At 45.1% G+C, this 15,285-nt stretch overlaps 1 protein-coding gene across 1 annotated transcript; it reads right to left on the minus strand.

The window, feature by feature from the left end:
* Positions 1 to 6,056: 6,056 nt before the first annotated feature.
* Positions 6,057 to 8,194, minus strand: LOC119277970 (amino acid permease 3-like). The gene is made up of 3 exons (XM_037559322.1): positions 7,874 to 8,194; positions 7,205 to 7,747; positions 6,057 to 7,118 (listed from the first exon to the last, which is right to left on the minus strand). The coding sequence occupies exons 1-3, from the start codon at positions 7,986 to 7,988 to the stop codon at positions 6,334 to 6,336; spliced, it is 1,443 nt and encodes a 480-aa protein (XP_037415219.1). The 5' UTR covers positions 7,989 to 8,194; the 3' UTR covers positions 6,057 to 6,333.
* Between the last annotated feature and the right edge of the window lie 7,091 nt (positions 8,195 to 15,285).

Below are 15,285 nucleotides of genomic sequence, written 5' to 3' on the forward strand. Positions count from 1 at the left end.
GTCATGAGGTCTTAAACAAACGAACGACAAACATGCTTACGAAGAGCAGAGAATAAAAGCCACAACCGCAGGCAAAAGAAAGATAGGAAAATTAATCGCCTATCCTATTACATGGCCGCCATCCAAACCCGTCGAATATAGTCCGAGCTACCATCTCCCATCGGATAGATCCAGTAACCAAATGTTCCCTGGCCTCCGTCTGAGTAAGTAGCAACTATATACGGATCAATGTAGTGGCTCGGAATATAACCTGCAAAAAATGAGTATTTGTTGTTCTGTTAAAAACCAAATCATTCTGCAGTTCCAGACTGCCCAAAGTAAAGCACATACTCCTACACGAATGTGTCTCGCTGTTTGGGATTCTATCCCGTCCAACCACGTTTCAAATAACGTGTTGATATTATTCGTAGGAGTAATTTTAAACGCAATGTGAACAGTCTGCCATAGAACCTTTGCCATCGGACAGTCAAGAAAGAGGTGTTTGATAGTCTCATCACGATCACAAAAACTACATCTCGTGGAACCAGTCCAATTGCGCTTTGTCAAATTGTCCTTAGTTAGAATGACTTGTTTGTGTACAAACCACATGAACACTTTAACTCTCAAAGGTACCTTGACATTCCATACATGTTTGGATGTAGGAATAGAGCTAGAGTTAATCACAGCTAAATACATAGATTTAACCGTGAACTCTCCATTCCTGGCTAACTTCCAGCACAACGTGTCTGGCTGTTGAGAAAGCTGCACATTCATCCGTCTTCTCACCAAATGGAGCCAGGTTTCCCAACGGGCTCCGGCAAGTGTTCTTCTAAAGTGGATATTGAGGGGAGTGGACTGAAGCACGGTAGCAACGAAAGTGTCTCTTCGTTGCATAATGCTATAAAGGAAGGGATATTGAAGCGCGAGAGGTGTTTCCTCTAGCCATGTATCCTCCCAGAATCTCATGGAAGTACCGTTTCCGACTAGAAACTTTGTTATGTTGAAAAAGGCTATTTTAACTCTCATTAGCCCTTTCCAAAAAGGTGAGTCCGTCGGCCTCATTGTCACCTGTGCCAAAGTTTTGGAATGAAGGTACTTATTCCGCAGAATCTGGGCCCATGTGGCCTCCGACTCTACATATAACTTATACAGCCACTTGCTGAGAAGACATCTATTTTTCACCTCAAGATTTTCGATACCTAGACCCCCTTGGTCTTTCGGTCGACAAATAATATCCCATTTAGTGAGTCTATACTTCTTTTTCAGGTCATCACTCTGCCAGAAAAATCGGGATCAATAGAAATCCAGTCTTTTTCAAACTCCAACTGGTATCTCGAAAAACGACAAAAGAAACATAGGCATGCTCGTGGAAGAGACAAAAGAAACATATGCATGCTTGTAAGCCTCTTGTTCCTCTTTGGCTCTTCCAAAGCAGAACAATTCACTCTTGTGAAAGTTAATCTTTAACCCAGTCAATTGTTCGAATAAGCATAACACCAGCTTCATGTTTCTCGCTTTTGCCAAGTCATGCTCCATGAAGATGATAGTATCATCAGTGTACTGTAGGATAGACACCCCTCCATCAACTAGATGAGGTACCAGGCTACCTACTTGACCAGCATCCTTTGCCCTACCTTTTAGAATGGTCAACATGTCAACTACAATGTTGAATAGAATAGGTGACATCGGATCTCCTTGTCTCAGGCCCTTGTGTGTCTGGAAATAATGACCTATGTCATCATTCACTTTGATTCCAACACTCCCTTTTTGCGTGAAGGATTCAACCCGGTTCCTCCAACCGGGTCGAAGCCTTTCATGCGCAAATCCTGTTGCAGAAATGGCCATTTAACATTATCATACGCTTTTTTGAAATCCACTTTGAAAACAACCCCGTCTAGCTTTTTCGTATGAATTTCATGGAGCATTTCATGAAGGACCACAACCCTGTCTAGGATGTTTTTGTCCGACATGAAAGCAGTTTGGGTCGGCTGCACCACAGAGTGCGCAATCTGTGTGAGTCTATTGGTCCCAACCTTTGTAAAAAAATTTGAAACTAACATTAAGAAGACAGATAGGCCTAAACTGCTCAACTCTCATAGCCTCGGTTTTCTTCGGGAGCAAGGTTATAGTTCCAAAATTTAAATGAAACAACTGAAGCTATCCAGAGAATAGATCATGGAACATCGGTAACAAATCTCCTTTAATAATGTGCCAACATTTGTTATAAAACTCCGCCGGAAATCCATCCGGCCCCGGAGCTTTATTATTCTTCATTTGTGAAATCGCTTCAAACACCTCTTTTTTCGAGAATGGTGCAGTTAATACATCATTCTCATCAGCAGCCAGCTGAGGCACATCCTTAATCCTCGACTCGTCCAAGGACACAAAATTATCCTTTGGAGGCCCAAACAGCTGCTTGTAATAATTGGTTATGTATAATTTTAAGTTCTCCTGCCCTAAGATCGTCCCTTCGTCTTGCTCAAGATGAAAGATTCTTTTCTTTCTATGCTTGCCATTGGCGATCATATGAAAGAATTGAGTGTTAGCGTCCCCCTGGACGACTTTGCGAACCTTAGCTCGCAAAGCCCACTTCAACTCCTCTTCCCGCAACAGCTCTTTCAAACGCATCTCCGCATCTATTTTGGCATGAAGCTCCGAGGATTGCAGAATTGTGGACTCGGCTTTTACATCTAGGGACTGGATAAGTGTAAGGAGCCTTTCCTTTTCAACCTTATAGATCCCACTGAGATGCTTAGCCCACCCTCGCAAGAAACTTCTCAAGTTTCTAATCTTATTCTGCCATATCTCAATAGAAGACCTTCCTCCTGCATCTATCCCCCATTCTCTGGCTATCAGATCTAGGAAACCTTCTCTTTCAAACCATGCAAGTTCGAAAGAGAAGGTATTTTTATTACCCACATGCGTTGCCTCACCAGAGCCAACCAGCAGAGGGGTGTGGTCAGAGATACCGTGAGATAACGCGACTGTAACCAGGGGGAATTTCTGTACCCAATCGACGCTCTCTAGGACTCGATCTAGCTTCTCATACGCCGGGTTTTGCAAAGTATTAGCCCAAGCTCTGTCTCTCTAAGATCCAAGCTTTCAATGATGTTATTAAACATAATTCACCACCTGGCGTCGAAATTATCATTGTTCTTTTATTCTCTCCTTCTAATATTAAAATCGCCCCCAACCAGGATTGGTAGCTGTTCAGACCCGCAAATACGGACGAGATCCGCCAAAAAGTTTGGTTTTAGTTCCGGCTATGCGGCCCCATACACCACAACCAGTGCCCAATTAAAACTATCGACTTTGGATCTGACCCAAAATTTGACAGCAAAGTCACCCATAACCACACTTCGGACTTCGAACACATCACATTTCACCCCTAGTAGGACCCCCCTGATCTTCCTCTTAGGGGAAGGCAGTGCCAATCAAAATTGACACCTCCAGATAAGGTGCTCAGAAACCGAGGAGAGAAATTGTCCCTTCCAGTCTCGGAAAGGGTAATAAAATCTAGTCTATGTTCAATTGAAGCATCTGCTAGAAACCTTCTTTTAGCCAAGTCCATCAGACCTATGCTATTCCAAAAGATGCCTCATATAGTTCATCATGGAATTGTTTGGTTGTACGGACCCTAGCACTTCTACGCACCGCGGATGCAGGATATATCTTACGCCTCCACTTTCGCTTAGACTTGTTCTGATCCTCTCCCCGGTCCTCACAACCGGGGTCCGCAGATCTAACCTCCTGACCCTCTACCGGGGCACTCTCCTCAAGGGGTGTAAAACCCTCATCCTCCTTAGTCTCAGCACTAGATGGGGCAAGATACGCATAGAACGTATCTAGCACCCTGACTCCCAAAGCGCCAATATCAGAATCGTTCATAGGTTTGACCGCTGCTAAGTTATGAATCAACTCTAAGGCACATTCCGCTTCCAGGTCCAAAATGTCATTAACAAATTTAGAGATTTCACTATCGTTACTACCTAGTGAAACTCCTAACTCATTTGCATTGTGAATGATCTCATCATTAGAAAAGTGCAAAATGGAATTGGAAGTATTGACTGACATACCAATAGTGACCTCCAACAAAATTGTCTATATTCCTGTGAAACCTTGGAATTAATAGTGGATTCGACAGCTTAGGGCATCTCCAACGCGTCCTCCAGAATGGGTACTGTATTGTCTATGGACTGGTCTGGACTAGTCCGCACATACCCATACAGAACCTTGTCTCCTTAACGCACGTCTATTTTTTTCGATGAATAATAGCATATCAAACTTTTGATGAATGAAAATATTCAAATGCAGCACTAGTTATAATTAAAATATTACAGTTCAACTAAAGTTTTGAAATTTAAACTTGAATTCAACTGTAGATATGATCCATGCGACTGGAATTTTCTAAAGTTTAATTTGAATCACCACATCCATCGAACTAAAATCCAACAACCTCCACTTGTTGGTCCACCTCTTCAAGCGGCACTGTCGATCTTTTCCTCCAACTTTCCGTAGAGCCACAATCTTTTTAGCCGCCGTCCCTTCCTCTCCTCTACTTCACCTCTGGCAAGGTCTTGTCCGATCCCTCGTCGTCGACTCCATCCCCATCTTGTGCTCTGGCTCCATCCAATCTAAGTGGCGGTCAGTACAGAACACCCCCTCTAAACATGTTAACCCTTTTCCTCGTTGGCGATGTCATGGCCAGCCGCTTTACCCCCCCCCCCCTCTCCCTCCCTGCCTCTCCCTTTCCCTCTATCCACTTATATTCAATAAGTATTTTACAACTATACACTAAATGTATACAAGAAAATACGGTCATGTTTGGTTTGTGATTAACTTTGCCACAGGTTGTAATTTGTAACGTTATTTTTCCCGAACTTGTCATACTTGAGGTGCTCCAATTCTTAGTCAAACTTGGCTCCCTTAGGAAATCTTCTTGAATGAAATATATGGCATGTGGGGCTTATTGCTCACAGAAAGATTCTTGCCTTAAGTGGAGGACAACCTTCCGGCGCGGAGCTCATCTGCTCCTGTTAATGAACAATAAAATAGGCAAGAATAGCAACAACAAAAATCAATACCTTTTTTGAATGAAATATGAACAAAAATTATATGCGCCCGACAAAATTTCATGACCACATGTCATTGGGAGAGCTCTAGACAGAAAAACAAAAATCAAAGCTTTGAGAAAGGGTCAAAATTCTTGTTTTGGAGCCCTGATTTAATTTTTTTCTATCCCAAACTCCCAGGATGTCATAAGGTCATGAAACTTTGCATACACATGAAGAATTTGTTTATCTTTCATGTAAAAATAGTGTCGTATTTTTTTTCATTTTCCCCATTTTTTAGGATTTAACTGTACATCCATGAGCAGATGAGCTCGTGATTAGCAACGGTTTCTCCCTTAGGTGTGTGGTTAGAATCAAACACCCATCTAACTTAGTCAATCTTGTCCAAAAGTATCTTCAATCGTTTTCTGTATTTGTAATACAGTTTTGTAATAACAGCCGTTGAGGAGAAGTTCGGCAAAAAAAGCTCTTCAACATCGATAAAAGGGCCACGTTAGCTAACTGTCATCATATTCCTCTATGTATTTTACTCGTGGGGTTCTTGCTCCCTTTGTACGCACGGTCGCATGCTACCGTCGGCACCAACCAACCACAGAATCTGCGATGGCGACTGGAGAGGCCCAGGGACGGCCGTGACCGTGAAGCCGCCGGGCCGCCAGCACGAACCCACTCAAGAGTGTCTACGAGACTAGGCATCTGGAATCTCACCGGAAAAGCGAAGGTCACATCGCCCAAAGTGCCGGCCGGGATCTTTGAACGCCACGACGTTACGGACCCCTCCGAGATTCATCCCGCAGGATGCCGGCTGGCCCCGATGCTTCCTTTCCACTCGTAGAACAAAGAAAACGAAGATTCTTCCGAGGATTCGACGCTTCGCCAACCCATTTCCGAAAGGAACGGTGGATCAACTTTAGCTTCAAAATCGGCCGAGGTTGGTGTGATTTGAACATGCATGACACACAGTCTGAGCTCAGGGTGACAACAAACGACAGACACACTTCAATATTCTTTTCAAATTCTGTACTATTATTAAATTAGCTTCTACCACCACGCAAAACAAGAACATTAGTTGGTGACACACACTCTTGACACTTAGGTAGTAGTATCTTTTCTTTGAGGCGACTACGGCGGTCATTAGCCAGCCTAAACAATTTTTTGACACTTCGGTAGCTTGTCGCTCTTCTTTTTGACCCAGTTTGGCTTTCACACTCCAGCCAAAGTGAACTTTACCGGACGCTATCGTAGAATGTTCTTCGGTGCGTGCATGATGGTCAGACGTCGATTATGACTTGAACGGGTGGTACACCTTGAGGTCGGACTTGATGCCGGCGATGGACCCCGCGGCGGCGGCAAGGGAGATGGCTAGGCATCCGAGGCTGAGCATCTGTAGGCACACCCACTGCGTGCTCCACTTGGGCACCTTCTTCTGCACCACGTACATCTCCACGGGAAAGTAGACGGTGAGCGGCCAGAACCCCAGCGCGCCCAGGAACCCCACGACGTCGTTGAAGAAGGGCAGCATCATGGACACCACCGTCGTCGCCACCACGAACGCCGTCCGCCACGTCGCCCGGAACATGTTCACCTTGTACGTCCTGAAGAGCGGGACCTCGACCTCGCCGGTAACATACGTTGACTCCGGCCACCTCTTCGCCGCCCACTTCTCCACGAAGGCGAACAGGGGCTGGCAGTACACCTGGTAGGCGCCGACGAGGTGGATGACGATGGCGGCGTTGGCGATGTCGAGGAGCCAGAAGGGCTCGTAGAAGCCGAACCCTGTGAGGAGGTTCCCCGGGGCGGCGTCGCCGAAGGCCGCGTAGCCCATGCAACCGCAGAGCATGTAGAAGACCGTTGTCACCGCGACGCTGACCATGGTGGCGCGCTTCATGACCGTGGACTCCGACGGCGGTGGCGCCCGGATTGTGTCCTGGATCTCGATGAGGATGAGCGAGTAGGAGTAGGCGAATGCGATGTCTCCAAACGCCTGGGTGCTGCGCCACACCTTCTGCATCGGCGTCACCGTGCCGATGCTGATGCCGGTCAGGCTGCCCTTGATGCCTCCGTTAGCTGCATGCATGCATAATTGGTTAACACATTGCTGACTATGTATCAGAATTACTCCTCGATCGACGAGAGTGTGCATAATCACCTACCTATGACTTGGACGATGCCGAGGCCGAGGCCGATGGAGGAGTAGGTGAAGGACATGGCGGCGGCGAGCATGGAGAGCCAGGAGATCTGATCGAAGTCGGGGATCTGGGAGAAGAAGACCTGGGCGACGCCGAAGATGATCATGTAGGGCACGCTGGAGACCTTGCAGGGGTCGGCGTGGCCGTTGCCGTGGAAGCAGTTAGCCCTCTTGATGGCCAGCATACTGATGGAGGCGGCGATGGTGTAGCCGATAGAAACCCCGACGATGTTAGCATACTGCAGCACCCCGCAAATCTGCACCTTGATGCCGCTGAGGTTGGCGTTGACGGCGTCCATGTAGGTGTAGTTGCGCTTGCCGGTGCTCTGGTCGCCGGAGCGGTAGCAGTCGGCGAGCAGCGAGGAGGTGAAGTAGGTGACGAGGGAGAAGAGCAGCATGACGGCGGGGCCGGCCACCCAGCCGAGCTGCGCGATTGCCCACCCCAGCGACAGCACCCCGGAGCCGATCACCGCCGTGATGATGTGCGAGCTCGCCGTCCACATCGTGCCTGCACACATCGGCATCAGTATGTACGTCCGAGTGAGAAACCAACAATCAATTACTGTATGCTGTACGTCAGAGTCAGAAACCAACAATCAAGTACGCCATGAGACGAGAAAGGGGTTTTACGTACCGGTGCGCTTGTTGCGGCCATCGTCGTCGAGCTTGGAGCCGGCGGTCTGGCCGAGCTCGGCGGCGGCTACCTCCATCGGCGGGTAGTAGTAGGTGGCCACGACCTTGTCCGCCATCCCGATCGACCTCTCCGTAGGCTTTAACTGCTGCCAACAGATTGAGTCCGCTTGCAGGTGAGAACTAATTAAGAGGAGGCCAGACCACAGTAAGTGTAGTGCACTCTGCGCGCTAGAGATGCGATCTTGTGCAGCGTGATCTGCAGAGAACGAGTAAATGTCTACTGGCGAGCCAGAGAGCGCGAGGTGGTGGTGGTGGGTGCCTGGCCTGCCTCTGGGTACCGAGGGCACGGGTGCAATTTATAGGAGGAGCCTGCGCTGCGTAAAGCGAGTGCCGACCCGGACCGGTCGGCATTCAGGGACCTGCCTGTCTCCTGCGTGTGTGCGTGTGTGCGCTGCCGCTGCTGCTAGTGCTCCGACTGGAAATTCAAACCTCCTAACTCGTAGAGTTGACGCATGTACTGTAATCTGCACATTTGCTATGGGTGGTTGACATCGACACGGCCGGGCAGTCGCCTTCCAAGAAGGAGCCAGCCAGCACCTTTTGGCATTTGCCATGCCTCATGGCACCAGAGACCAGCGAAATGCAGATCACCATGCGATAATGCCAACTCCAACGCACTAACACCAGACGGACATCCGTTTTTTTCTTCTGAATTTTGTCCATTTATGTAGGATGTGCTGGCCATGCGCTCAACGCACGGACGCATCTGATCCATAGCCGGCTGGTGCCCGTATGTATACACTTGTTTAACCACTAAAATACATATCTTTTATTTTATCAACAAACATTTTGATACATTTGAGTACATTCATCAATCCTTCGCTAGGAGAATAAGACCAAAGAAAACAAAGAATCACAAATAGACATTTTAAAAGATATCCAACTTTCATAACTGCTCCCACTAGTTGGATTAATATCATTTGTATGTCTTCATTGTTGATCTGTGGGTTCTCGATTTTGCACACTTTTTTCTTCTTCGATTCTAAAGAAGTAGACGTTGCTTCACATCTAATCTTATCTCTGGTCTTCATTCTAACAACAAGTGCACGTGAATCTATCAAATTTCGTGCTATCAACAGATCGATGTATTTTTTCTTCCCAATACCAAAACTTGCATTCATCCTACACACAAATTTGAGTATAAGCAATGAGCTACCGAAAATGCGCCGAATCCGGGAACACAACCAAATCAAAAGAAGTACATACCAGGTCTTTTTTGCCCTTGAAGAACACCCATCTGGGATGTTCCGGTGTGGTAGAAACGCGGTGCACGACCTGTCGCGGGCAGTCATCGCACTTTATGAGCAGCAACGGTGAGCCGACGAGCCGGGACGTGTCTTTGCCGGCTAACCGCCGACGGGATAGATTCGAGCGGCTAGAGGCGGAGCCTGCATATGGGGCACGGAGGTGTTGCCGGGGCTATATGATCCGGTACTCGGCCAATCCATGACAAGGTGCACTCGCCGGCGGTTGGATGCGCTAAATCCCACCGCCGCAAATCTACCTGTTGACCACCGGCGTCGGGGGCGAGAGAGGCACAAATTCGATGGTCGTGCTTTGGGCGGCCATGCTGGACAGTGAGGCGGACGGGAAAATGGACGGGAAAATGCTTTCCGCCCCCTCCCCGTGTTCGTCTCCACTGATCGGCTGGGTGCTCTATCGGGACCCCACGGTGTGCTGGCAAATCGGGCTTTCGTCCATCCTTTCTCGGCTCCCATGGAATATGGAATAGGTATCTCTTCCTTTCCCGCCCACTCGCATGGATGGTCCAGTGGTCCGGCCGCTATCTTACGTGTGTTGGATGGCTCTTGATCGTCGTCGTATCAATATTTCTTTATGACTCCGTGAGATGGCTGCAGTACCATGATTTTGCAGTGCTCAACTCAAAATCGATTCGATTCTTCCGGGTTTGTGGAATCACTCATTGCTTCCGATTTTGACCGGCCCAGAACCTATGGAGGAGAGCCGACGAACATTTTTCGTGCGGGTGTGCCTTTGTGACCGAGCCTGGAGAGCCACTCTTTTCCGCCTGTGGATGAATTAATTAGCTAATCCCCGTCAAAACATGAATATGCTAAGTTGTAGACTAACTAAGAACAAGAATCGTGTGATATGATAATAAACTAAGGGCATCTCCAACGCCGACCCACAAACCTTCCGCAACCGTCCGGACCGTGGAAGCCATCCAACGCGGTCCTGTATCGATCGTTGGAGGAGGTTTGCGGGAGTCCAGACCGATCTCAAGCCCGCTTCTGACCACCCTGGCGCACCAAAAACCCCTTCCCCTTCCCGCGCGTTTTCGGCCAGCGTTGCTCCAGAGCGTCACCGCCTGCACTCATGCCTGGCCCGAGCGGACGCGACCACTCACCGACGCCAGCATTGAAGTGGCGCGCCGGCCGAGAGAGCACCGCTCGCGCCGCTTCCCGGTGCAGGCGACTGTCGCGCGTTCAAACGACACGACGGCCGCCCGCCCGTCCGTCTACCGCCCGCATTGATGGCACACAGTTGCCGATGCGTCTCCTCCCGCGCCACCCTTCCGTCCCTCTACCGCCCACCGATGTGCCCCGACCATAGTCACAGTCATCCCTCTCTGCACCACTCCCCGCCATTGATCCCTCCGCAGCCAATGCTCTATGGGACGGGCTGACGTCAGAGCAGAAGAAGGCCATGGCCACCATTGCTGCTGACTGGCAGGCCGGCAGGCAGCCGAAGGACGCCTCTGATGCGGACGTGCAAATGGAGGATGCCTCCGACGATGAGTCAGCGCCACCCTCCTCCTCCTCATTATCGCCCTCCAAATTTGGCTAGGATGGCCTCCCAATTATGCATCTAGGATGGCAGTGTCGGGGAAGTAAACACTTTTTAAGATTCAGGAACTCAACGTCTCTGGATTTTGCAGGACTCACCAGGCCTATCTAGCAAGCAAGGAGAGGTTGAAAAGCTCAATGTCTTTAAAACCGAGACCCCCCCCCCCTTACACTTGGGCTGGGTCATTGCCTCCCATGACACCCAATATGGCATGCGCTTCCCATTTGAACTGCCCCACCAAAAATTCCAAATCAGCATATTGAGATGTTCACAAACCCCCTCGGGAGCTTAAAACATGACATCAAAAACACTGGAATTGCCTGAGCTATGATACGTTTCCAACGTATCTATATTTTTTTATTGTTTCATGCTATTATATTATCTGTTTTGGATGTTTTATATGCATTAATATGCTATTTTATATTATTTTTGGGACTAACTTATTAATCCAGAGCCCACTGTCAGTTTCTGTTTTTTTCTTGTTTTTGAGTTTTACAGAAAAGGAATATCAAATGGAGTGCAAATAGAATAAAACTTTCGTGACGATTTTTCTTGGACTAGAAGACACACGTAGGACTTGGAGATGAAGTCAGAGGAGTCCCGAGGAGGCCACAAGCCATAGGGGCGCGCTAGAGGGGCATGCCCTGAGGGTTTGTCGGCCCCTCGGGGCTCCTCCAACCCTAATTCTTGGCCTATAAATTCAGAAATATTCCCAAATGACCAGAAGCGTCCACCAAAATACTTTTCCTCCATCGTAACCTTCTGTACCCGTGAGATCCCATCTAGGGACCTTTTCCTGCACCCTGCCGGAGGGGGGTTCAATCACGAAGGGCTTATACATCAACTCTATTGCCCTTCCAATGAAGCATGAGTAGTTTACCACAGACCTACGGGTCCATAGCTGGTAGCTAGATGGCTTCTTCTCTCTCTTTGATCCTCAATACCATGTTCTCCTCGATGTTCTTAGAGATCTATCCGATGTTATATTCTTTTGCGATGTGTTTGTCGAGGTTCGATGAATTGTGGATTTGTGACCAATTTATCTATGAATATTATTTGAATATTCTCTAAATTCTTATATGCATGATTTGATATCTTTGTATTTCTCTTCGAATTATCGGTTTGGCTTGGCCAACTAGATTGATTCTTCTTGCAAAGGGATAGGTGCTTAGTTTTGGGTGCAATCTTGCAGTGATCTCACCCATTGACAATGTAGGGGTAGCGAGACACGTATTGTATTGTTGCCATCAAGGGTAACAAGATGTGGTTTTCATCATATTGCTTGAGTTTATCCCTCTACATCATGTCATCTTGCTTAAGGCGTTACTTCGTTCTTATGAACTTAATACTCTAGATGCATGCTGGATAGTGGTTGATGTGTGGAGTAATAGTAGTAGATGCAGGCAAGAGTCGGTCTACTTGACACGGACGTGATGCATGTATTCATAATCATTGCCTTGGATATCGTCATTACTTTGTGCTTTTCTATCAGTTGCTCGATAGTAATTTGTTCACTTACCATATTATTTTTCTTCAAGAGAGAAGCCTCTAGTGAAACCTATGGCCCCCGGGTATATTTTCCATCATATATTTTCTGATCTATGAACCAAAAAACCCAAAAATATCTTGCTACAATTTATTTACTTTTACTTTTTTTATATTTTAGTAATCTTTTATATCTATCTCTATCAGATCTCACCTTTGCAAGTGACGGTGAAGAGATTGTCAACCCCTTTATCGCGTTGGGTGCAAGTGTTTGATTGTTTGTGCAGGTACATATATTGGAGAGTTGCGTGTATATCCTAGTGGATTGATACCTTGGTTCTCAAAACTGAGGGAAATACTTATGTCTACTTTGCTGCAGCACCCTTTCCTCTTCAAGCGAAAAACCAACGCAAACTCAAGAAGTAGCAGGAAGAATTTCTGGCGCCGTTGCCGGGAAGATCTACATCAAGCCTACCAAGTACCCATCATAAACTCTCATCTCTTGCATTACATTATTTTCCATTTGCCTCTCGTTTTCCTCTCTCCACTTCTAAAACGTTTTCAGAAAAAATACAAAAATATTTGCCCTTTTATTTGCCTTCTTTCTGTTTGCCTTTATGTCTTGCTTGGCTCATTTGCTTGTTTACTTGGTATAATTGTGTGTTTATTGAAAATCAGAAACAAAAAGGTTTATGGATCCACTTAAAGTTTTCTACTTGGATCATCTTCGATCCATATGTTCTCATGCGGAAATCCCAACTAGTTTAGTTGAGGGAAAATCTTTAGATGAGCATGCTCATTTTGTGCGTCACCGTTTGTCTGAAAAAGGGAGACTATTATGGAATCAAATAAATTGTTTGCTATGTTAGGCTTGGAATCTTTGTGAATTTTTGTGATTTTACTTATTGCTCTAAGAACCCTAAAAAATACATTCCCTACCTATGTGAGTTTAATGATAATGAAATCTTATCTTCTTATGAAAATGGTGTTTTTATTTACTATGATATCAAACAAATTGAAGAATCTGTTGCTTTTAAAGGTGCTTATGAAGTTGCTTCGTTGATTGAAAAGTATGATATTATTCTCTACAAATCTGAAAATTTTGACATACTTAAATATTGCCATGAAAACTATGCTCATAATGCCTATGCCAAAGAATTTATTGAGAGAATGACCGTTGCTTTGGAAGGAAATAATGATATGCATGAATCTATAGATAATTATGATTCCGATGATTTGATTGAGATACCCTCCCTTGATCAATGTGATGCTTGCTATTCCTATGGCCATGATGCCATATTAATAATGTTTATGGAGATGAATTTGCTATAGTTCCTTATGTTAAAGATGAGATTATTGTTATTGCACCCATACTTGATAGCTCCTTGAGTCAAAAGCATGATTGCAATGATGTTATTATAAATTCTATTAATGTCAATTGTGCTAATAACATGCAAAATTCCAAGCTTGGGGATGCTAGTTTTGCTATGTCCGCTACTTATTGCAATGATCATGATTGGGGTGATAATGCTTCTTATGATCTTGAAAATTTATTTAATCCTCATGATGAATATGTTTGCAATAATATTTAAAGTGGGTTTGGAAGAGTGTCAAGTTTAGGAGATAATTATCCCACTACTTTGGAGTATGATCAATCTTATGAATTTTTTGATAAAAATGGGGTTGGAGAAGTCATGACTTTATTTGATGATAACACTATTTTGGAAGAGTGTCAACTTTGCATGCATGTGGATCATGAAGAGAATATTTTATGTGATAGTTATATTGTTGAATTTGATTATGATCCTACATGTAATTATTATGAGAGAGTAAAATATGGTTGTAGAAATTTTCATGTTAGTAAATTACCTCTCGTTATGTTGAGATTGCTATTGTTTCTTTCTTCTTCCTTGCATATGCTAGTTTTTTCTTGTCTTGATAATTTGTTTGCTTACAAAATGCCTATGCATAGGTAGTATGTTAGACTTAAATTTTTTTTTCACATACGACATTATGATCTCCTCGTGTTTCAATTGCTATCTTTCATGTGAGCATCATTAGAATTTTCAAAGCCTAGCTAAAAGGCTTTAAAGAAAAGCGCTTGTTGGGAGACAACTCAATATTTTTCTTTTCTATTTTTATGATAATACACATTATTACCACTGTATAAATTGTGGTTTGATGTTTTAATTTAGTGTTTGTGCCAAGTAAGACCTTTGGGATAGTTTGGAACATTGTTGATTTGATCTTGCTGAAAAACAGAAACTGTCGCGCCCAGTAAAACAATTTTAAAAAATCACACAAGCATGCTTTTGATCTGAACTTTTACACAAGATTTATACAAAAATTTCCCAGGTTGTCCTATTTTTTCAGAATTTTTGGAGTTACATAAGTATTCAAAGTTTTCATATTGCTATAGACTGTTCTGTTTTTGACATATTCTGTTTTCTATGTGTTGTTTGCTTACTTTGATGAATCTATGGGTAGTATCGGGGGGTATGAACCATGGAGAAGTTGGAATACAGTAGATATTACACCAATATAGAATGACTTCACAATAGTACCAAAAAGTGGTGATTTATTTTCTTATACTAACGAATCTCATGAGTTTTCTGTTGAGTTTTGTGTTGTGAAGTTTTCAAGTTTTGGGTAAAGATTTGATGTACTATGGAATAAGGAGTGGCAAGATCCTAAGCTTGGGGATGCCCAAGGCACCCCAAGGTAATATTCAAGGACAACCAAGCATCTAAGCTTGGGGATGCCTCGGATGGCATCCCCTCTTTCATCTTCGTTTATCGGTAAATTAACTTGAGGCTATATTTTTATTCACCACATGAAATGTGTTTTGCTTGGAGCATCTTGTATGATATGAGTCTTTGCTTTTTAGTTAGCCACAATCATCCTTGCTGTACACACCTTCTGAGAGGGACACACATGAATCATGAATTTATTAAAATACTCTATGTGCTTCACTTATATCTTTTGAGCTAGGCAATTTTGCTTTGGTGCTTCACTTATACTCCCTCCGTTCCGATTTACTCGTCGTGGTTTTAGTTCAAA

The sequence above is a fragment of the Triticum dicoccoides genome, chromosome 3B (assembly GCF_002162155.2).
Source record: "Triticum dicoccoides isolate Atlit2015 ecotype Zavitan chromosome 3B, WEW_v2.0, whole genome shotgun sequence".
Classification (NCBI taxonomy): Eukaryota; Viridiplantae; Streptophyta; class Magnoliopsida; order Poales; family Poaceae; genus Triticum; species Triticum dicoccoides.